Here is a 25,858-nt window from a genome sequence, read left to right as displayed (position 1 = left end):
TTTTTTAGAGATCGTATTTTTGATTCAAGAAAGCTTATTTGATTTTTTTTTTATTGCTTGGATGGTTGGACGAGCTCACAGCCCACCTGGTGTTAAGTGGTTACTGGAGCCCATAGACATCCACAACGTAAATGCGCCACCCACCTTGAGATATAAGTTCTAACGTCTCAAGTATAGTTACAACGGCTGCCCCACCCTTCAAACCGAAACGCATTACTGTTTCACGGCAGAAATAGGCAGGGTGGTGGTGGTACCTACACGCGCGGACTCACAAGAGATTCTACCACCAGTAATTACGCAAATTATAACGGGTTTCATTTTTATTACACGATGTTATTCCTTCACCTTGAAAGTCAATCGTCAACAATTTGTTGAGTACGTATATCATTAGAAAAATTGATACCCGCCTGAGATTCGAACACCGGTGCATCGCTCAACACGAATGCACCGGACGTTTTATCCGTTAGGCCACGGCGACTTCAAAACTGATTTGAGAAAAGTTTAATATAATATTTGTTCTATATTTGTAATTCATCATTATTATAATTACACATTCATATTTATTTTGCCGCAAAAATAATTTAAACACCACTAAGTATTTTATAATAGTAAGTAGGTACCTGAAAGTTAGAATTATGGCTGACGCTTTGCGCGTGTGGGACGTGGTTGTAAGGTTCCACAGCGGCAACATTGCCTCTCGCCTGCTGGTTCTTTGACTGACCGGTCACCGCTGTGTTGCCTGCAGAGTAGCTAGGAAGCTGCTGCATAGGTGCAGGATTATTTATTCTGCTGAAATTATAAAAATGCTAACGAGGTAAATAACGTCAGTGGTGATTATCACGAACTTATAATTGTTTATATTGTCTAATAAGTTTTTTTTATTGCTTTGATGAGTGGACGAGCTCACAGCCCACCTGGTGTTAAGTGGTTACTGGAGCCCATAGACATCTACGACGTTAATGCGCCACCCACCTTGAGATATAAGTTCTAAGGTCTCAAGTATATGTATTTCCAACGGCTTCGCCACCCTTCAAACCGAAACGCATTACTGCTTCACGGCAGAAATAGGCAGGGCGGTGGTACGTACCCACGCGGACTCACAAGAGGTCCTACCACCAGTAAAATTATCAGGTTTACGAAAAATGTTTTACGAGCACTTCTTCGGCATCTTTTGACAATGTTACAATTAGATTTAAATAGGTACATAGAATGATACGTTGCAAGCAATTGCCAAGTTTTGAATTTTCTTCCATCGTTTCTGTATAATAGCATTTTTTTTTTATTTGAATACCTCAACTGGTTTCACGCAAAAAATGCCTACGAATAGACCTGGTGGCTAATACACGAGTACGTGAATCAACGTTTATTTTATTATAATTTTATAATTGAAGGATTACTGGTGGCCCGGGGGCTTTTCCAGTTTCACCAGGACAGGTGATGGAGTAAAGGCTCAGCCAAGAGGAGTGGAAATTGCTATCAGCTGCCCGAACGCCTCCAAAGGAGACCTAACAGCTCGAGAGCAGCTGCTTCGCGAATGAATTTACTGCCGGATCGAAATCGCGACCCGCTGAGTAGATCCGCCGAGAAACTCAGCGGGGTAATTCATGTATGTCATACTCTTTGTCGAGTTCTACAAGTACGGTTACCGGGGTCCCTAAGCCTGCTCCTAGTGTTAGAGCTGAAGGCGTCTAACGTAAGGGTTTTTGGATCTAATCCGCAATGTACCAACTACCGTCAATGGGCAATAAGTCACGAACTTTTACTGATTGACTTATTTATTTAGGACTAGTCTCCTGCGTGTAATCAAACCTCTTTAGTAACGCCTGAATTGGAAAGTCACGATAGTAATTATTAATAAATAATTAAGAAAATAAGGTCATTTGATATTAATAAAGACAAATTAAACAAATCCTTACTCAGCTTATCTAAGAATAAATCCTGGGATTATCAAAAAATACCAAAAAAAATTGTGAAAAAAGAAGTTCATTTTTAAATAACGTCGGCATGAATATTTAAATTGAAGGATACGGAAGAATTGGCTTTCTTGGAATTTCTTGCTATCCTTTTCACACGTCCGCATTACAGGTGACACTGATATCGTAAAACTGAATATTCATTTGTTTTTTAACCAGTTTCAAAAAGGGGAGGTTCTCAATTCGACAGTTTTTTTTTAAATGTGGAACTTTAGAACTTTTTTCTTAGTGCATTTATTTTGATGATTCTTTTCTTATTTGAAAGCTGGTACTGCTCATGTGATCTCATTTAAGTTTCTGACCAGTCTGAGTAAAAAATCTGACCGGTACTTGAGTTATCTATTCTAATATTACAAAAAGGAAAGATTCGAGTGTTTGTTTGCATTGAATAGGCTCCGAAACTACTGAGCCGATTTGAAAAAATCTTTCTATGTTGGGGAGTTACATTATATTTTCAAAATTTTTTGGGATCCTTACTAAAACTCCAACAATGTAACCCAGGGTGTAAAAACATTACCTAAAATATTCTTTACACCGCGTGTGCTGCGATGATAAAATAAAATAAAGTACGATTTCGCAGAACACATCATTATTTACAACAAAATATATAGTTAAAACTCATCAAAAAAAAAGGAAATAAAAAATAAAAACAAAAAAATCATTAAAATAAAAATAAAAGCTCGTTACAATAATAGTATTCAAACTTTCTTAATAATTTTCTTTTTTTAGTAACCTGACCGAAAGAGAAGGGTTTATGTGTGTCTTCTAATTTTTTATTCTGAAATTTTTATTAAATACCCGAGCGAATCTGGGTCTGGCCGCTAGTCCTTAATACTCTCCTTAATTTGATATTCTCGTTTTATTACGATTTAGTAGGTTTACTGTTTTGTAAAACAATGGTATTATTTAATGCACAGTGACATCGATTGCAATTAAATGTACTATTTCATTTAAAATGTAAAAAAAATCTCGATTTTCTCTTAATTAAATCCCTAATCGAATAAGCCGTCGCTCATAATTGTCCAAAAATGAATTTTCCCAAATAATAATAATAACTCTCATTTCGGCCGGACTAAACACATTTCAATGTCAAGTCTTGAAGTTGACGAATGCTGTCTTGTAAACAATAACAATTACAAAGTACCTCGGCGGTTGGGGCTGACGGTGTGCCGCAGCTAGCTGTCGGTTGAGCGCTCTCTTCCTCAGCAATCGCGCCTGAAGCTCGGAAACTCGTCGATCGATACTTCGCATTTCTTCTTGTCGCGCCCCAAGCGCTGCCCTTTGAGCCGACAGTCTGCCGTTTTGCTGTTCATTCAGCTTGTTCCGGTACTATAACAAAGAAAATCCACTAAATCATCATTTAGATCAAAAGATGTGCGGTGTCGTGGGACACCGGATAGGAACGAAGTTCCTTATTATAAAAATATTAATTTCAAGTTCTATTCGAGGTATAAAGAAACTAATTGTTCAGTTATACATTTTTATTATGATTTTTTTATTGATAAAAAAAAAACTGCTTTACAAAGTTATCAACTTTATTTTATTCACAATGATTTATACAAAATGTATATGTAATAAAAATATGTTATTTTTTGTACGTTATTACAAAGTTAAGTCGTACACTGTGTGCATTACTAATAAAAATCTTAAGTTACGGACGTTTTTCCCCGGTTAGGGTACCCCTCCGCATCGTCCCATAAGGAACTTCGTTCCAAAAAAAACGATTTTGAAATCTAAACCTATTTGTAACCTAAAACTAAATCTGTATCGGGCTAGAATAGTGCCACCCAATCTGTTTCCATGGGGGTCGTTAAAAGTGACCAAGGAATCCATCTGACAATGGGCTGCAAAGTAATCTGAGTAATACCAGTTGCCAGCGTACAACGACCTCTAAGATTTGCTGGTGGTAGGGTATTGCCGCACGGTTAGATACAAGATAGTTAAACAATTCCAACCCTAGAAAATGCTTTGTTAATATTAACGATAGTTTTACCGTCCCAAATCCCAATGGCAATTCAATAGATATATTGCAATAGGTAGTTACATTTACCTCGTAGAAACAAAACCCTGACGTAGCTTCAATACTATTGGGAAATCAAACAGAAATTTTACGAAGATAGCCTTTGTTTAGACTTTAAAGGCTTCCGTTTATATAAGACGAATTGAGCTATTAACAAACAATAAACAAGCTCAGTTTTGTAATGAAAACGTAGTATTCGTGTTTAAACAGAACTCGGAGGAATTAAGTCTTAAACGTCGTGATGTAGATGTTAATTACAAAAAGCTAATTCTAAAAAGGTCGCTATAAAGAAATCGTTAAAAGTTGCAATCGTAAATTAGGATTAGCGCCGGATCCCAAGTCAAAAGTCATCATAGGCTATTTAACCGCAATTCCTTTCTAGGGTTAAATCAATTCCATGTGAATGAATTTTTCCAAGTCAACGATTGCTGTGGTCAACATTATGAACGATTTATTTTTTTGGTTCATATGGTGCTACTTGAAAAGAGAAATAACATTATGAAACAGATTACAGTTTATCGATTTAGACCTCCACTGTTTGTATATCTTCTTCGCAGTGTTTTTATTTAAGTTTCACTTATATATTGTAGCCCTTGGACCCAACAACGCAAATAGCGTCATTCACTCTGAAATGTGATGTTGAAGTTTTTTTTTTATTGCTTAGATGGGTGGACGAGCTCACAGCCCACCTGGTGTTAAGTGGTTACTGGGGCCCATGGACATCCATAACGTAAATTCGCCATCCACCTTGAGATATAAGTTCTAAGGTCTCAAGTTTTAGTTACAACGGCTGCCCCACCCTTTATTCCGAAACGCATTACTGATTCACGGCAGGAATAGGCAGGGTGGTGGTACCCACCCGCGCGGACTCACAAGAGGTCCTAACACCAATCAATGTCAATTTAAAAACGGTTTACCTATCCTTCAAAGTGGAATATACCCGTGCAAATCCTACGGTGCGCGCACAAGCAAGTACGCACCTAATAATTACACTATACTTTTGTTTTAAATGTAATTACTTGCTGCCATTTTTATGGTAGAAAGTGTTCTTAAATTATATTACTTAAAAAAATAGAAGATACCTGCTTAGCGATTACGAACGACCAAACAGACGCGCAACTCGATACGGGTCAACCCGTAATGGAGTTATTATACAACGAACGTTTCAAAACTATTCCGCAACTTTGATTTTAGATCTTATTTACTGTTTCCGATTGAAAAAAGGTTCGAATTCGATAACTTAAAATAAAATATCATTAAAAAATGGTGTTTATAACATAATCATTAATTATCAAATATTACTACTGAAATCAATTTTAAACTTATGTTTATAAAAAAAATATTTCTCAGTTTTAACAAGGGTTTGTACAGCTAACCTACTTTGCCTCCAATTTTCTCACATACTCGGGTCTTGAAAGTAAAAGCGTCTTCGTTTTGTTTTCCGATAATCAAGTTTTGGATCAGTCCAGGATCGGAGCGTATCCCAATAGCCTAACTTTCTTGATTGTACTTTAGTATTCAAAAGAACAATAAGAACGTTAGGTCTTTCAAATATACAGCTAAAACGTATTTTTTTTTGTATACAGAATTTGGCTCCAACGCCTTTGGCATTGATTTTGCCAATGTCAAAGTATTTACAAAAATGACCGGTACTTAGAGAGGAAAAAAATTACTAAATCTAAATACAAATAAATTTGGTCGGTTTTTCCATACGCGAATCTGTGGTTTTAAGAGCAGCACAAACAAATATATGTTAAACTAACTAATCTAGAGATAAATATTATTAGCAGATAAAAATTTACACAGAATATTTACATGTTTAGAATAGACTAAAGTTAATAAGCAATTAATATTAATAGGCCGGGGAATGAATGTCATTTTGGAAGGATATAGAACGTGTTTATGAAAATTCTCAAATCACTATATTCCCTAGTTGAGACCTCGAAAGAGACCTCCTAATCTGAACAACAGCACTATTTTGTCCTCTTATGATTGACAGCTGTGAGCTGATCTACCTAAGCCATTCAAAATAAATTTTCGCTCATTTAAAGTTACCCCTTCAGCAACTTTAATTTCTTAGGTGATTCCGTAAATTGGCTCCGTATATTTAGACAACGAGCGAATTAAGCAGCTAAGATCCATTCAAAGCAATGTTATTAATCTGCAAGGAAGATATGCCGTCCCTTGGCACTGAAAGATAATGGTTGTAGCCTATTGGCGGGTTTTCGCTCTGTTACATCAAACTGTGATCTTAAATAAAGCCAGATAGCCCTAATAAATCATTCGACTCTTGATAAAGTTAAATTTAATGAGGCTTTTTAAATAATGAGGCACTTTTAAATAATAAATCAATTAATTTTAAGTAAGTCTACTATAATGAATTCTCAAATGTACCATCTATATCTATACTAATATTATAAAGCTGAAGAGTTTGTTTTTTTGAACTCGCTAATCTTAGGAACTACTGGTCCGATTTGAAAAATTCTTTCAGTGTTAGATAACCCATTTATTGAGGAAGGCTATAAGCTATATAACATCACGATAAGGCCAATACAAGTGGAGAAACAATAAAGAATGTTTCAAAATAGGGGTTTAAATAGCTCCTTAACATTCTATAAATCAAAAATATTTTCATTTTCTACGTAAATGAAGTGGGGGTTAAATTTAGCGTTATGCCAAAGTAACTATTCCACGCGGACGGAGTCACGGGCAAGAGCTAGTCATAAATATTATTTATCGCAATAGTTCAAAAATAGTGAATAACCTTCTTATTCTTTTGTTTTCTTAATCCAATACCTTACTGTTTCTGAAACGGATCGACGACAAACAATAAATAACCCAAAGTGAAACCGTAATTTTGATTTATTACACGAGATTGGCGCACAAGCTCACACTTCACCTGGTGTTAGGCAATTACCGGAATTCATAGAAATCAAGAGAATGCCTCCACCCGCCTTGAACCCATAAAGCGGTGCTCTCAATAATATTGTAATAGGACTGCGCCATCGTTCGTACCGAAACACATGAAAACCCTTCCGTGTTTACAATAAGTTTTACTACCAGTAAGTTAAGTTTTACTGCTACTATAGACTAAGTCGAATTTGGCAACAACATATTCGTATGTAATATATATTCGATCCGAATTTTATTTTCCCTGAAAAATTCCAGCAGCTACCACATAGGCTATGATTTTGTGGTAGCTGCTGCACATATTTGATTACTACGTACACCATTTTTACGTTATCGTAATTTTAAATCTTATAATCTTTTAAAGAACAAAACAAGTTAATTTGTGATGAATAAAATCGCGAAAAGGGTTTAATGTTACGACTAAAATGGAACATAATCAAACAGAAACGGTCACTGCAAGTGGCAAATAGAATAATACGATTTCCCAACGCGTTGCGTCGCACTGACCTTTTCACCTCGACCCGGATCACGCGGTGATATTTTCGGTCACTTCACGACACTTATCGAAAGGGTTGCTCTATCAGTTGTAATGTACAAATCCGGTATTTTAAATAACTTTTTGATCTCGTGAAAAAAACAATAATGATGGTAGATGTAAAGTACTTAATACTTTAAACTTTATTTGATGCTACATTTTCAATCAAATCTGGTTTTGATTCGAATCTATTTAAAAATAGTTTACACTTACTGTTTGTCCAATTATCCACTATTTTAGATCAGGATGTCAAAAAACAATCACTATCACAGGCTTGATCTTATAAAGGTATAAGTTTTGATACAGACTGATTCGCACTAATATTTCCTTTACACATAATGTATTTAAGGTCAACGTCAAACGATATTCCTTCTTGAATGTCGTATCAATAACTGAATTGTCAAATAGTTGTTTGGATCAAGCTTTGGCATCGTAACGAACAACAAAATTAGACCTGTGACGTGGCTCTCTAGTTAGGTTTGCGTCTATACTTCGAAGAGTATACTTTCAAGCAGCCTTGATAAATCAATTACCTGAAGGTTGTAGCCAGACAGGTAAAACTATTGGAATACCATATTTAATGGTAAAAATTTTGAACTATCAGATATTGTAATCAAACCTTTACGGTGTGGTCTTTATCAAAAATCAAATGGACCATTAATTTGCAATGTGGAATATATAAACAATTGTTAAAGTGGACCAAAATTTATAGTGTATTAAGCGACGACAAAGTATTGGTAAGTTTTGAGAATTACTACATAAAAAATAAACCTAATGAAGAAAAAATGTTTATGAGTAATGCCTTTGGATTTTTACAGTTTTAAGCTTTCATGACCGTGTTCGGCATCGTCAGCAATATTTCCATTTTTTTAATTGGTTATGGAATGTGAAATAAGCATTAAATTCTTATTAATCCAAATCGCAAACTTGTTTTTTTTCCGTGTCTGAATTGTTTTCAAACAGAAATTAGAATCGGGTCAAAAATACCTTTGATACTTATAATACCTAATCACCATCCTTAGATACCTATTACTGGACATATGCCTCCCCTTTTATATGCCATAATGTTCGATCGCTCGCCATTCTCAACCACGTGTGCCCCGTCGTCCTAACTATGTCATCGGTACAGCATGTCATAAATCTTCCGATACCTCTACGACCTAATCTTGGCTATCATTCCGTCATTGTCCTACTCCATCTATTATTATTTCACCTTGCTAAGTGTTCAGCCCAACTCCACATGCATAAAACAAAACTGCAAAATTTAACATAACCACTGAACTCAGATTTATCGTTAACCCAATATAATTTACAGCGTTCACATACATTAATTATAGTGTTGTTATAAACATAATTTTGGCAACCAATGTTTGCAAATAAACAACATTCATGGTCGCCAATGTTTTGGAATACCTACATAACAAAAAATAGGTCAATGTCAAATGTCAAGATGTAATTTTTATTTTATAAGCCAGCTGTTTTATAAGAAAATTAAATTTATGAAAGCTATTAAAATAATTGTTTACTTTAAAACGATTGTTCGTTGAACTAAGTCATTTGGACGTTGATTATACAAATATGAGACACTTTCTCGTATGTACTAAAAACTATAGCACAAATTTTTCAGTTAATCGATTCAGTAAAGTCAAATTTCTAGTTGACCGATACGCTACTTATACTATGTTAATATTCCTATTGATACTTTCTTTTTCAGGTTTTCACTAGAGATTATTCTAAACGCTTTGGTTCACGTTCGAGACACAGTATTCATTAATCGAACTATGCACTTAAATTTTTAAGAATTTATAATAAAAATTAATGACCCCAGTATCACTGGTACTTATTATCGAGTTGATAACGATGATTGATTATATCAAATTTAGCTCACTTATCTCGCGAAATAGTACTCAACCAATGTCTCAAGTCCAAGATTTGATCGTTCGCGATCTCAACCTACTTGGCACTCGTGTCAGTTTAAGCTATGCGCGTGCATTGTTAATTGATTATCGTATCGTATCGATTGATGACATTAATAAACAATCAAGCAAGCGTGCCTCGGGCCATCGTGATGCAGTACCGTCACTCTGTCGGACTGCAATACCAGCTCAACAGAGCTGTAGTAGAGCAACCGGTGTATTACGTTTTGACTCGGCAAGCTAGTTCTGGCCTAGCGCTTATTTCGGGGCATCAGTTACTCTGACTGGGGCGGCCTGACGGCTTGCCGTGCCGTGACACCCGATGTATTCGTCTTTGACAACTTCGTCGGCCAGACGTGCTTGAAAGAACAGCGCATCTGATTGTAATTTTAACGGGAGAATACCCCGAGTTCTGTCGCAAGCGGGGATCGGACGTCAGACCAAAGTGCAGGAGAGTTGTTCAGCGAGTAGAACACTACCATTTTTGGCGCCACCTTAAGCATCTTCGACCATAAAGCCCCGTGTATGTAAGATGAGAGAGATGTAATCATTGGGTCTGATAAAAAGTAGAGAGGGCCATTGTAGCAATAAAACCGGAACTTCAACCTTAATGAGCAATGTTATTTAATTTTTAATGTCAGTGGGTTTCGGTAACTGCTCAAGGAAAAACTCACGAGCTTATCTGTAAACTTTAGCTAATTAAAAAATCCATTCAGAGCCCAGATTAAGGGTAATACAATCCTAAATCGTAGTAACCCTGAATGTAAACATACAAGGGGCCAAAGGACTAGCTCTTAAACATTACATTAAATGGATATGCGACCTGTCACTTCGCTATGATTTCGGTAATGAGTGTTGCGATCACGCACACCGCACGAGTTGGTACCAGCGTCCTGTTATTTTTTCCAAAAATGAATTATTTATTCACATTTGAATAAATAATTCCCAATAAAATGTAGCGATAACTATCATAGAATAGAAGAAATATGACTGAAACGTTAACGACATTTACAAGATAAAACTTATTTAATAGATTTTAAGAATTTCCGAACATCAACATACACTGTCGGACTACCGAGCAATGGCGTCTGCTCGGTGAAAAATCTTCTCTTCGTGGTATTTTACAACTATCGAAGCTATTTTAATCTATATCTATAAAAATGAATCGCTGTTCGTTAGTCTCGCTAAAACTCGAGAACGGCTGGACCGATTTGGCTAATTTTGGTCTTGAATTATTTGTCGAAGTCCAGAGAAGATTTAAAAGGTAGATAAATATGAAAATGCTCAGAATTAAATAAAAATAACAATTTTGTTTTTCCTTGATGTGTCCCCCGTCGGACGGATTCCTTTTGTTTGTTTTAAGTTTATTTTATACAAAAGTTTAGGTCTTTTATTTATCGATTGAGGCACTACGAAGTCAGCCGGGTCAGCTAATACAGTATAAATTACAACCACATGTCTCAAAGTAGGCAACGCTATTTACGTCTTGATGCCTAAGTGCTCCAGAAGTAACTACTAACTTTGCATTAATTGAGTCGAATTTGATTAAGCGGGCTGAATTTGGAAGAATCGTCTTCAAGGCCAACTTTAATACGTTTTTTCGTGTGGCTATGTTTACCTTTATTTTTACCCATTATATTATATTATTATACCCATTGTCTAAAAAGTTAGTTCATGAAGAGCTATTTGTTTATGAAATTATTCGCAGAAGCATCTTGACTTAACATGATAAGTTAAAAATGATTGCTTTTAAATTGTCTTTTATGATCAATTTTTATTTATTTATACGTGACATAAAAGTAGATAGTACTCGTAGTGGGTACAAGAAAAAGAGACTCATATTATATCGTTATTTAATTAAGACAAAAACAAAAATGTAATATGACAATATTTCAGAGAAAGAGGCTAAATCTAACTAAAGTTGGTAACGTAATTTCTAAACTATAGTAGTAGTAGGTATATGGTCGTATACATATATTTAAATTATACTATTATATGGATATACTACAGCGAGTACGGTGGTTAAGTAATTTAAAAATAAAACTAATTACGAAAACAAAAAGTATTTAAATATTTTTAAAAAGATAAAAAACGTACACCCCTGGAATAAGCAAAGTGTACAATGTTTGAAAACACCAGATCAAGCCATCAATCATTACACGATATTTACACCAAATAACGGTTAACTGAACCGGATCAATCTGGTTACAACAGGAAGACTCAATAGACCGAACGCGCATTTTGGAAATTTTACTTCAATTTCCGAATATCGATAACAAGTTTTAAATTGTCCGAATCATGCTCACCGATCCGCTATAGACGTTGACAAGGGATGAACTGATCGACTTGATGAAGGATGTAAGTTAATTTGGCAAGGTAAAGGAAGCATCAGTAACTGAAATGGCCGCTCGTTTCGTATTTCATTTTATAGACAGAGAGCCGTTACTGTCCTGGATTAATTAAGTTAAAACAAGTAATCGCTGTGATACTTCTATACTATTATTATTATATTATTATAAAGTGGAAAGATTTGTTTGTAGGCTCTGAAACTACTAAAACGATTTGAAAAATTCTTTCACTGTTTGGAAGATACACTATTCCCGAGTGACATAGGCTATAATCTTTCTTGAAAAAAATTAGGAATCCTTGCTAAAACTTCAAGGTGTAAAAAAATTAGCTAAAATTTTCTTTACATGGCGTGCCCTGCGAAAACTATTGATGATAGAATAAAATAATGTACTACGACTTTGTAGACAACATTATTATCTCCAAAAAGTGTCGCGACAGCATATATCTAACTATTATAGTTATGCCACAATAAGTGTTCTTTTATTTAAAAAAAATAAAACAACGTCAAATATCGTTGAAATTTTTGTTAAAGACCCGCGCGGAGCCGGAGCGGTCCGCTAGTTAACTTATAAAGTGAAACTAGACTTAATGGAATTCAGATCTATAATTATCATCGCTTGATATTTTTAGTCGTATAAACTACTCGGTTAGGAAATAATGAATTACATTTTACAATAAAATTACTCACCATAAGTTCCCGCCTCAACTTATCCAATTCATGTGCGGAAGGTGGTGCCGGCTGGACTCTACCTCTTCTCAGTTCTTCTAGCTGTCTTGTCAGCTCTTCCACTTTGGCCACTGCCAATGACAACTCCTTTTCTTTTTCATTGAAGAGAGCTCGTATTGACTCCAGGTCACTAGCTGTATACAATATACTTCAAGTTATAATTTTGTCAAGAAATGTTTACATGATTATATTACATGCATAGAAATATTCTTTTTGAGTTGAGCGATACTAAGGATACAAGTACGCCACATCTCTAAGTATTATTTCCTAATCTAATTCCTAAGCCAATCACGTTTGAAAGACTTGTCTTACCACTTTGGGAAAACTGTGCAAAAGTGTTCTCAAAGTCTGGTGGGCGTTGAAAACAATGAGGCCACAGACGGATTGTTGATGGACGCAACGGCTTCAGGTGGGGGAAATGAAATCACGGGATTGTTTTAAATAAATCGTCAAAATACTTCCAATGAAACGTACGATACAAAATAAAAAACACTAAGGTTTCCCTGTAGATACAAAAATTGGAAACGTCCAGATTCCTATTCAGATTTCAAAACCCTATTCCCTATTCCAACGCTTATCACTCCCAGCGGGATGTTAAACTAAAACCGATTTTTTTATTTCCAAAAATGTATGAACAGACTTTATATTATAATGTATAATGAATTGCCTAATAACAATAAACATATAAAAGGTTTATATTAGGACATAAATATGAAAAAATACAAATCTGGAAACGCATCGGGAGGAGGACAATCCTAGAAAAAATTGGGGACATAATGCTTCTGCGTGTGCATCATCAGCGCAACCACGACCACTCTGACCAGAGTATAAGAAGAGAAAACATTTAAATTGCAGTCCACTGTATCATTGCAAAATAGATTTTAAGAGAGATTTTATGTTAGAAAATATCTGCATTTTTTTTGTATTCAATACTCCCAGTGAATAAACTATCTCAAAAATATATAGTGAGAGTGGTGAAGTGAGGAAATCTTGTATCGTATCTAACTTGCTCGTTGTACTTAATGTAGCAATTTACTTTTCATTCCCTTCACGTTCCGCATGACGAAATATTACTTGTCGGAAATTTCCTACGCTTCTCCTCATTACAACTATTTACAGTTACAAAGAAGAGCTCAAATTCTATGGGTTTTAGCTTGAAGTTTGATGTATGCTTCATGCTTCATATATCGTTTTAATAGCTATTCATAGGCAGTCATTCCTTTTCATAATATCAGTCTGAAGTAGACCTCTTAGTTAATGATAGCGTAGTATTTTGTCAGCTGTAAACAAACTAAACAACTCTGTAGTTTCTGTGTTAAGAACATAGTATAAAATTATGTCACATTATGCAGCAAAAATGCTATTTGCGCGGGCAAGGACACAGCTGGGGCACATTCAGAGCGGCGAAGAGGGAAATACCTCAGTCCTTTCAATTACAGAAGACAATAAAACGGGCTCCATCTGTAGGAGGGGCGCTGTTCGTCAGAATAAGGACTTCATCATTCAGTAATATGTTTTTAAAGAGGAAACATTAATATTAAATGCGATTTTTTCTGGTAGATTTCGAAAATGCGAACGGATAGTATTAAGTATTAATAGCTTTATCTTTAAGATGAATAAAACCAGAAGAAATATCATTTTAATGGTAAAATAAATACGTTATACGTCCGTATATACTGTTTGTTTATTATTATGTGCCTTTAAAATAATTTCACAATATTCAAATTATTTAATATTATTTTCACAAAAAAATACGGCGCTAGAATTAACGTTTCAATTTATTTTAGTCTATTTTAAGCTATTCATCTAATTATAATTTCAATGTAGACTTCTCGGAGTCAAGTCACGTAATCAGACCTCGGAAGCCACACTTTTGTCGAACGAAAAGATGATTCAAAAACAAAAGACTGCCAGTAGGCGTCCCGGATAATAGAATATTTCTCTGCCAAATGTATCACGATCGTGCGGATCGCGGACCCTACCAAATTGATTTAACAACACCCTTCTAGAAACGTATTTTGCTTTTAGTATGTAATTCAACGTTTCGCCTGCTATACTCCTTATGCTCGTGCTATACTTACGCTATACTACTGTCTTGATGTCTAAAAAAATAATTGAAATATAAATAAAAAAGTTTTCCTTAAATTTCTTAAAAACGTTTCAAGAATTTGTATATATTCACAATACCGTCTTTACCATAAGGGCACACGGGGCCCGTGCCCAGGGCCCCCATTCTAAAGGGGCCCCGAAGAACCTTCAATTTGGTTACATATTGTAGTCGAGAGCGGTCATTTTCGCAGCTTAAGAGAATAAAAAATTAATTGCGAACAACAATGTTACAAGAACGGCTGAGTAATTTGTCAATTATGGGCATAGAAAGTGATATCCTTCAAAAAATTTACTTTAAAGATATAATGGAATATTTTGCTCAACAGAAATCCCGAAAGAAACCATTATCGTAATCGTAACCAAAAAACCAGCAGCATTGTAATATAATTAATATTATTATATCATACTGTATTTGATTACCTATGATAAATGGTCATACTCAGTAAAAAAATGTTATTATAATTCGCTTTTTTTTACTTTCCAAAAGGGCCTCAAATTCTTGTATGCCCAAGGGCCCCAGCCTAGTTTAAGACGTCCCTGTATATTCAGGTAAGAATTTGATTGTACCAATAGAAGTCCACAAATATCAATTTCATCTTCCATTTCTAAGCGTTATTATTGTCATGAAAGTTTTTTTAGAATCTTAAATAATGAAATGATTTTATTTTGTTTTATTCTTGACTTTTTAATTATTAATTTTAACATGAAATGTTTTTTGTCTAAATAAATACTACGTATCGTCAACGCTTAAATGCACATTGCACCTTTCATTTCATGACTTAGTACTTGTAAAAATACTAAAAAAGCTATGATTTTATACCCCCATACCTTTTATAATAAACTAGCGACCCGCCCTCGCTTCGCTTCGGAAACATTAAAATACACATGAAACCAAAAAAATAAAATAAAAAAATAATAAAGAAAAAGTAGCCTATGTTCATCAGGGACAATGTCGGCTTATAATGGAAAAATAATTTTTCAAATCGGTCCAGTAGTTTCGGAGCCTATTCGAAACAAACAAACAAACAAATATTTCCTCTTTATAATATTAGTATAGACATCCCAAAAACGGGATTAGGAAGGTAAATTTCTTGTCAACGCGAAGGGCGTATCTAAATACAGACATACCCGATTCCTATAATTATTGAAGATTTAAGCTTATTACATTATATTACGATTCATTAATCTTACGATCTTAAGCTGCGCCCAACATTAAGTCACTAAAAACCATAATAATTTTTCCTATTCGTTTCTTGCTTTGCGTGTTTTCAGTTATTCTCTACTGTCACGCAATAAGCCAATACATTCGCTCTGTAAGACTTATGAGGTCAGCGCCGACGTTATTAGTAAAATAAACTTTATGATGCTTCTACGAAATTAGGTTTTCCTACAGCTATTATGAAGTACTTAGTTCAAATTGAATTATCAAAATCGTCTAATATAAATTTACAGCAATTTTCTCTTTCAAAATTTGCAAAACTTAATAAATCTGTGACATGTTACTAGGTGAACGATTTTAAGCTGATTTTTTACTAGCTAGACAGATGAGGAAGATGATTGATGGGCAGAATTTACGGACTATGCCATGCTAAGCAGCAATTGGACAGCATGTTACTTTACAACAGAAATTTTAAAACGGTGGTACAGCCAACAATTAAGATAGAAATTATCTGGAAATAAACACAAGCCACCTTAACGGTTATAGACATTATTTGACTTTCATGAACATAATTTTATATTCTAATTTTAATATTTATACTTAGTCGGTTTTTTCATGTCTTTTTTATTTATTTGAACTTGACGGTTAAATCCCCTTGCGTCCTCGACCAGTAGTACTACATAGTAATTACCGGATCTGACAGATGTGAATGCCGCCTCTTGAATATGAGTTTGAAGCTTCAATAGCACTGCTCTTCAAACTAGATAGAGGTAGCCACAATGATGAAACCTATCTGTGCGGACTATCAGTACGCAAATTTATAATTAGACACAAAATACACACCTTTTTTTTTAGACTACGGGTGTTTCGGTCACTCGATTGAGTGAAAACTTTTTGTAGATATTGTTAACACTTCAGGAAAGACCTGATATGGTACTAGTATCGAACGACTGCGACGGGAGAGTACTTTCGGTATAAGCTTGCCTTGTTGGTATGGTATTTCATGTTATATTTGCGATCGACACGAAAACAGGTGAACGTTTTGAATCTCACAAATGCGATTGAATAATACTTTGAGGACGTAGTAGAAGTCGTCGTGGCCTAAAGGATAAGACGTCCGGTGCATTCGTGTTGAGCGATGCACCGGTGTTCGAATCTCAGGCGGGTACCAATTTTTCTAATGAAATACGTACTCAACAAATGTTCACGATTGATTTCCACGGTGAAAGAATAACATCGTGTAATAAAAATGAAACCTGCATGAATTATAATTTGTGTAATTACTGGTGGTAGGACCTCTTGTGAGTCCGCGCGGGTGGGTACCACCACCCTGCCTATTTCTGCCGTGAAGCAGTAATGCGTTCCGGTTTGAAGGGTGGGGCAGCCGTTGTAACTATACTTGAGACCTTAGAACTTATATCTCAAGGTGGGTGGCGCATTTACGTTGTGGATGTCTATGGGCTCCAGTAACCACTTAACACCAGGTGGGCTGTGTGCTCGTCCACCCATCTAAGCAATAAAAAAACATAAAAAAAGTAGTCACATAAGATTTTGAATATAAAATAATCGAAACGTTATTAATTAACAAACCATCTGATACATGCGAGATAAAGCCAGTCAGATGTTTTTATTTGCACACGAATTCGTTTTTCACATTATTTTAAAAAAACGATATGCATTAAATTTTATCTATAGGAGTTATTAATTTCATAGTATTGATAAAAGATGTCTGCAGCTGTTGTTTATACGGTGACACAAATTTAACTCATTAAAAACAAATTATTAATTAATTCATTCATAATTATTTTATTCTAATATTAAATTACATAGTGCCATAGCATACTCGACAGCGATAATTTTAAGCGGAGAGATCGCTTGTGTAAATAAAGTCAAATAAGTATAAAAAGTTATTTATACAAAAAAACTATCGACCCGCCCTCGCTTCGCTTCGGAAACTGTAATTTATTATTGATTTCTCCACTATTTAATGGATGTTATTATACATATAAACCTTTCTCTTCAATCACTCTATCTATTAAAAAAAACCGCATCTAAATCCGTTGCGTAGTTTTAAAGATTTAAACATACATAGGGACAGAGAAAGCGTCTTTGTTTTATACTATGTAGTGATATACTAACTACCTCAATAAAAAGTACATAATCGAAAAAGGTAAAGTTTATAGCTTGATTGATGTGCCCATTACCTATATTCAGGTACAGTCAACAGTTCAAAACGGGATGGGTCGCGCCCAATCAGCGTAATGAGGCAAAACTTGTATAGTGATTAGCCGCAACAGTGCGTTAAGCTTAACCACTCTGCTAATTCCCGCTTTTTGATATAGAGGAATAAATGTTGCAGTACTCAAACTCAATTTTTCACATATGTCTCAGCAGTACCACACATGAATATTGTTCACGATACCACTACTTCCAACGAGCATAATTATTACGTATAATTCTGAAGTGCATTTACATGTATTTAACTTTGCCAATCTGAACATCCAAGCTTCTTTCTCTAGAGCCAAGCAAATCCAATCCTATCAGGAATGTAAAATAGGTTTGCCAAATAATTTACATAAAAAAATAGAACTTGTAACCTATTGGTTTTTTTATTTATTAATGTTTTATGGCCAATATGTTTTAAGTTGATACGCTGCGGATACTGTTGCTGTGGCCAATAGCAGATATGGGAGCGCCCGCAAAAACGCCACTACTGACATAGACTAATGTTTAGGGACGAGAACAAATGGAAGTTTCAACTCGATTACGTACAAATGAAAAACAACGGTTCCGCTAATATTCCCATATTGTATTATCATATTTTACATCGAAACGATGCCTCCAATGAACACTACGCTAACTCCAAATTCGTAGATTTACAGGAAGAGGAGCGTTTAAACGAAAAAAGTTTATAAAATCTTTATTATTGCAGATATATTTATGGTTTTTTTTGTGTAACTAGCTAATTAACTCTTGCTTCGAAACCCATCAATAATGATTAATTGTAATACTTTTAACATAGTGAAGCGATTTGCGTGGAAAAACAAAATTTCAAAATTTTGAATTAGAGTAATGTTCATTGGAGGCATCGAAAACATCATTAGAACTTCAGTTTTATAGGATTACTTAAAGAAAAATATAGGTTGAATCTCAACAGCTTTAGCCCACGTTTTGATCTTGTTTGGTGGCACGGTTCCGTCATTTTAGAGGGTCAAAGAAGACTGGCTTGCACCAACTAATATCACTGATCAATGAGCAAACAAGCAAAACCTTTATCATTTATCAGATTTATTATATTATCATTGTCTAAATATTACTATGCAATTTATTAACAATTTTTAAAAAATTACAAATTTTAAAACAATTGCTATTAAAATTACTAAATCCTTTATTAGTTTTTAAAACGTTAATATTTTATGGATTCAGTAGCTTTTTATTTCAGTAGATAAGACTATAAGATGAAGTTCTAATATTTCAAACCAATCTTACTGTAGATGCATTTTCATCAAATATACCAATATAATATGCTGTTGTTTTTATATCATGCTCAAATTATAAGATAAAATATCCATCCGTTTCATTGCTACAAAGCTCTTATAAAATTTTAACAGTTTCACTCAGGCTTTCGAAAAAATATCAACTTTTGATTTTCTATAACAACTCCGAACCCTTTAAAGGGAGTTAAATAACAAAATAACATAGCGGTTGATATCGATTTTCCTAAGTATAGTCGATGCGTCATCGGTATCGCTTGTTGACTGGTACGAAGCCACGGCATACCTTTCTTTCATGGCATTAGGTAACGATATAAAACCAACTTTTCAGTGTTTTTCTAAAGGAAAAACAATCAAAAACTTTAGGGGCTTTGAGGAAAATTTACGATCAACAGAATAATTTTATATTCCAGCTACGTAACTTAATGTGTTTTAATGAATGTGTATAATAGATACATTATAGATACAGATAATTTTTTTTTATTGCTTAGATGTGTGGACGAGCTCACAGCCCACCTGTTGGTTAAGTGGTTACTGGAGCCCATAGACATCTACAACGTAAATGCGCCACACACCTTGAGATATAGTTCTAAGGTCTCAGTATAGTCACAACGGCTGCCCCACCCTTCAAACCGAAACGCATTACTGCTTCACGGCAGAAATAGGCGGGGCGGTGGTACCTACCCGTGCGGACTCACAAGTGGTCCTACCACCAGCAAATACATACATATACCTTATGTTTTATGTGCTGAACTATTGACTGAACTATTAAAGGGATAATTTTTGCGATCTAACTGTAGTGAACATATGTGATTTAATATTTTGTGTCGGCCAAAATACTAAACCTGAAATCCATATTTTATTTATTTATTTACTTAACTTTATGCATAAAAGTACAGTGGCGGACTTAATGCCTAAGGCATTCTCTACCTCTCAATCAAGGGTCGCGTAGAGAGTCCTGTGGTAGATGCATTCCTTTTTGAAAAGAGAAAAAATAGAATAATAAACTATTATACACATATACAAACACACACATAGTGTACATATCTATTAATATCTCCTCATTCAGAATAACCTACACAAATATAGAAGTTTATTTGTTTATTTATCCATATTCGGTGAATCCAGGAAGTTTTGAGTGTTGAAACTTTTTAAAAATTATAGTTGGCACCTCAATAATACACTGTTTACCGACTTTGAAGAAGACATATCGTTTTTTAATTGCTGTCAAATTTATCTGGAGTTGGCGACGTAAGAAATGATTATTGCTATCCGTGGATATCATGCATTCAAAAAAGTAATACATGGTAAGCCAGGTTGATTTAAAGAACTCTTATTAATCTTCGTGCCATGAATCTCGAAAGGTGACACAGCGTCTGCTCCGATACTACGGAGGAAAATTTATTTCGGAGTCGGATTAGTACGGCGGAGAAGTGACCTCGGAAAATGTACCGTATATTTGTATATGAGATTCCAGACAGTAGTTTTTTTTATTATTCAAACATGTAGACAAACAGCAAAATTGAGAGGACCTTGTTTTTGGGTATTCTGGTATACGTGTCGATAGTGAGATCTTTTTTATTTTTTTTATTGCTTAGATTGGTGGACGAGCTCACAACCCACCTGGTGTTAAGTGGTTACTGGAGCCCATAGACATCTACAACGTAAATGCGCCACCCACCTTGAGATATAAGTTCTAAGGTCTCAGTATAGTCACAACGGCTGTCCCACCCTTCAAACCGAAACGCATTACTGCTTCACGGCAGAAATAGGCGGGGCGGTGGTACCTACCCGTGCGGACTCACAAGAGGTCCTACCACCAGTGATTACGCAAATTATAATTTTGCGGGTTTGATTTTTATTACACGATGTTTATTCCTTCACCGTGGAAGTCAATCGTAAACATTTGTTAAGTACGTATTTCATTAGAAAAATTGGTACCCGCCTGCGGGATTTGAACACCGGTGCATCGCTACATACGAATGCACCGGACGTCTTATCCTTTAGGCCACGACGACTTATAAAATAAATCGCCATAATGTCCGCTGAAGTCTGCGACAATGCTAGTTGAGTTGCCGGAACTGCTGGTGTCGTGATTATTAATCACAATTTTCGTTTCATATAAAGTTCTCGGGGTCACCAGTTTTGGGCCACTTCCGTAGATGCTGTTACCAATTGTGACGTCAATAATAAAGAACTAATACACCGTAATGAAAGACACCGTTTATTCCGTATGATGGTACATGTGTTACCAAAAGACCGGCTCCGGGCAACTGGTTTTTTTTTTATGATTGAAGGATTACTGGTGGCCCGGAGGCCTTTCCAGTTTCACCAGGACAGGTGGGCGAGCAAAGGCTCAGCCAGGAGGGGTGGGATTTGCTAACAGCTACCCGAGCGCCTCCGAAGGAGACCTAACAGCTCAAGAGCAGCTGCTTCGCGAATGAATCTACTACCGGATCGGAATCGCGACCCGCTGAGAAGATCGGGCGAGAAACTCAGCGAGCTGATTCATGGGTTAGATTGCACGGCGAACTCTTTGTCGAGTTCGACGAGTACGGTTACCGGGGTCCCTAAGCCTGCTTCTAGTATTAGAGTTGAAGGCGTCTAATGCAAAGGTTATTGGATCTGATGGATCCGTAAGGACGTGTCTAGGGCGTCGACGGTGACTGGCTCCTGCATGATCAGGATTCGGGGAGTAGTCAGCGGCGGCTACGATAAGGCGATTATCATGGGCAACTGGTGCAGCGTAATGCAATAATTGCATACGCAAGGGCTTACGTGTCCCTAACTTGTAAAATAAATAATAACTTTATCCGAACTAGAATAAGGTTCAATAAAAAAAAAAGTGAAAATACTGAGTTTAGCTACTTAAATACTTCATTCTGTCAATTACTAGACGGGCTTAGTTCGTGACGGCGTAAACATAAATTTGCTACGAGGTAGCTCCATGTAATTATATTTTGGGCTAGGCAAGGTTGTTTTATGAGCGCTTGTTGCTTTGGGCCGAGCCTAGTAACGTCTTCATTAAAACTATTAAACACTCAACGGTACATCCTATAATGCGTCTTTGTGTATATTTAAGAACAATAATTATAGCATAGTTTGTATTTTAACGGAAGATTTAAAATATATCGAATTACACAATAGTTTTCAAAGTTTCTGGGGGTGTAGGATAAATAACGCGCTTGATTACTTAATTTACATTACTTAAACATTGTGCTTAAAGGTAGCAACTTTGTAAGTGTCAAACAAATATTAATGAATGACTTCCATGAAGAAGACAAAATTGTGTAATAGATGACAATGTATTCTATCTTGGCGAAGTCACGAATTTCGTAATTAAGCTTAGTAACTTATTTAGTTTTTTTTTCCTACCTATCCTGATAGCCTTGAGAGGCTATCTCAGCTTCTCCTTGACGTGTAGGTATGCTCACGGGGCTCAAACTGGGAGTGTTACTAACACTGGCCCTAGCAAAGAGCAGTGCTTCGCAGAATCTACCATTGGATCGGAAATGCGACCCACTGAGAAGATCCGGCGAGAAACTCAGTGGGAAAACTTATTTAGTGCTTAACATACCAGTGTTCTAGCATTGCCGTTCTGTTTTTTTTTGTCGTGGATGCAAAAAAACGCAAAGTCGTCATTATATAACAAAGATTTAAACCTAGATCTTAAGGCGGACGGCGTTCTTTTACGCTGCAGTGTGTTTAGACCACAACAAAATTAGTTACACCAAGTGGGTTGAGAGCTCGTCTACCATACTAACGTTAATGGTATTTAAGAACCTTTAAAATGCAACGTTCTACGTACGAACCACTATATGATAAGCCTTTACACACAATTTAGTTTCTTCTTAAGTGTATAAATAATCAAGCCCTTGAAAATATCTAATAACGCTATCTACCCACATTAGACAACACGTATTTAAAAAAAAAAAAAACCACGAATTTCTTATTTATCAAATCAAATGTATTGAAGAGATTTGCAAAAGTCAAGAAATCTGCATAAATATCATTTATCAGTAGAAATGCTGACTTTATTGTTATTATAACGACGGCCATCTTAAAAGAATGCTTATTTGAGCACAGAAGCTTTTCTAAGTAATTGGATATTTGGTTGAATGTGAGATAAAACCCAGCTTGATATAAGCCCCCAAATCGTACAATCTTATGGTATCCTTCGTAAAGCGATTGGGCTTACAGCTTTGCTCCGTTTCCTTGCCCTTAATTTTGACTAAAACACAATAAAATATACATTACAAAAAATTCAAAACATTCGAAGAATTTCATGATTATATTAATGTAGGTACCTATATTAATTAATCAAACTGTTACTTAATTATTAATTTACAGTATTAAAGGGAAATATTCTAGAAAAAGAAAAGCACAAAAATCAATCGACTTAAAATCTCTTCCGATATCTCGGAAAAAATTGATCTCTTGAACTATACTTGATGTACTTTGAATTAATACATTTTCATATAACCCCAATAAATAAAAAGCTTCGTTACTTAGTCAATCGTTCCTAAAAAGCAATAGCGTATACTAGTCTACCTTTGATGACAGTAAAAAATCAAACCACAATAACGTTAAATACACCGTTTTTTTGCTTAAAAGGGTGAAAGAAGTCACAGACCACCTGCTGTTCACTTCACCAGCTTATCGGACCCCATAGATATCAACAACGTAGACGCCGCCTGCTTGAAACAAGAGTTCTAAATCCCACTTCTATAGTATAAAGCATTTTTTTATTATTTTTGTTTAGATTTATTTTTTTTATTAATTTTATATTATAGATTTCTTCCGATGAAGTTTTACTTTGTAAGAACAAATTCTAAATTAAATGATCAACCAAGTTCTCTTATATATAAAAAAATACTAAACAAAAATAACGGAGTGAATAATTATTATTAAATATTTAAAAATAAATTTTAACTTGAATTATAATACATATATTAATACACTATTATTTACTATTCCTTAGAGTGCGTCATGAAGTCATGAAGACGAAATGACGTAAAATACTTCCACAAATTTATAATCGTAGCTTCTTTTTTTCTTTTCCTTTCATCCCATAATGATTTTCTAGAATATATACTTATAATTTTTATGTGACCAAAACTAGATTATTACAATAATAACAGATCACAAAATAATCTAAAATTCGAAGGTGATTCTTGTATGTATGTAGTTAAATCACTCCAATTTACTATAACGTTATCGTAATTCAATCATAAAAATGTAAAGTAGTAATTATTATTTAGAAATCTTCACTAAAACACACCTGGTCTCGTGTTTAACAAATCAGGTTCCAAGGAATCACTTTGTTTTCCCCATTAAACGCGATGTGTCGAATATAAATTAAGGAACTTTAATAAGTTACGCCTTTAAGGGTATGTATTTTTATCGAAAGCTTTTCAAGCTCATCCTACGACGATTTTAGTAATAGTGATTAACGTCTTAGGAACACTTAGTAGATTCCGCTTAATAATTATTATCTTAAAATTTCATATATTTCTATATTAATTAGCATGTTACATACCTACGTGAATTAGTTATGTTACTTAAATGTAATTACTTTTTAATACGCAGTAGGCAATTCTCATTATTTTGCTAAAGATTATTCTCTTAAAATTAAATTAATATCTTTGATAAAATCCAAACCAGAATCCAATAGTAGTTAAACTGGTGGCACTTAATTAACATCGGAATCCGAAGCGAGTCTTCATTGAGGAACGTCTAGGCTGACATTTGAATGGCATTCGGTGATCTTTAGTGTTTCAAGAAAATTATACTAATTAATGCTTCATATTTAGTTAAGATTTGTACACTAAAATCATAGATAGATTGTTGGTTACCGTGTCTCAAAAGCAATAAGAAGAAGGTCTTGTCTACGTTTGCGACGTAATTACGATTTTGTTGTAGAAATTTATTATATATTTATTATTTCTTTAAATTAGAATACTGAACAACATAACCACTACCATTACCAATAGCATTTATGATTCAATAATTGACTTATCTTAGATGGAATATTAATTAGAAAGACTCTCAAAGCTAATAGGCCATAATAAGATAGTAAATGTTTTTAAAGTGGGCGATATCCATTTTACTTTGATAAATTAAAAAACTACTTGCTGTTTTAAAAACTTTATATTTGAAACCGATCACCCACGAGTCGTGAGAGCATGCGCGTCGATTTTTTTTATATTAAATACATTTTGTGCTAATCAAAAAATGTATTATTCAAATCGCTACGTTTATATTCTCATGTCAGTATTACCCCTGATTATTTATTACGTTTGGATTAATTTGAAAATGTCAAAAATACATGAATTGACGGTAAACCGAAATATAAATTCCCATTTTAATATTTTGTTAAAACAAAAGTAAAATATCGGTTACAATAATTTCGATCGAAGAAAAAAAAACATAATGATAATAATATGACTCGAAGAAAAAATTTTTTGAAATTTATTAAAAAAAAAAAAAAATTATGTCGGGTTTGTGAGTCAGATAGGTTTTTAAAAGTATATGATCCGTTTAATGAATGAAACTTAATTTTGGACTTGTCAACTCAACAACTAAACACTTAGAAGTAATTAACAGGAGTTCATTCCGATAACATTCCACAATTAAGCCGTCCACTATAATACAATTCCAGGCACA

The 25,858-nt window shown here is 34.8% G+C and overlaps 1 protein-coding gene across 15 annotated transcripts in view; it reads right to left on the bottom strand.

Moving 5' to 3' along the window:
- The window catches only part of LOC101744992 (apoptosis-stimulating of p53 protein 1), a 270,821-nt gene that overhangs the window by 5,068 nt on the left and 239,895 nt on the right, over nucleotides 1-25,858 (bottom strand). For 9 of the 15 annotated variants that reach the window (XM_062673661.1, XM_062673664.1, XM_062673666.1 and 6 more), the window contains 3 exons: nucleotides 12,392-12,564; nucleotides 3,118-3,302; nucleotides 621-789 (listed from right to left, as the gene is read on the bottom strand). In XM_062673661.1, coding sequence (XP_062529645.1) covers nucleotides 621-789; nucleotides 3,118-3,302; nucleotides 12,392-12,564 — 527 coding nt within the window. The remainder of the gene's footprint in view (nucleotides 1-620; nucleotides 790-3,117; nucleotides 3,303-12,391; nucleotides 12,565-25,858) is intronic. The other 6 variants (XM_062673667.1, XM_062673662.1, XM_062673660.1 and 3 more) reach the window with 1 other exon arrangement.

This window comes from Bombyx mori, chromosome 18 (genome assembly GCF_030269925.1).
Source record: "Bombyx mori chromosome 18, ASM3026992v2".
Taxonomy (NCBI): Eukaryota; Metazoa; Arthropoda; class Insecta; order Lepidoptera; family Bombycidae; genus Bombyx; species Bombyx mori.
The sequence above is the reverse complement of the archived record's forward strand: the minus strand, read 5'-3'. Positions and strand labels throughout refer to the sequence as shown.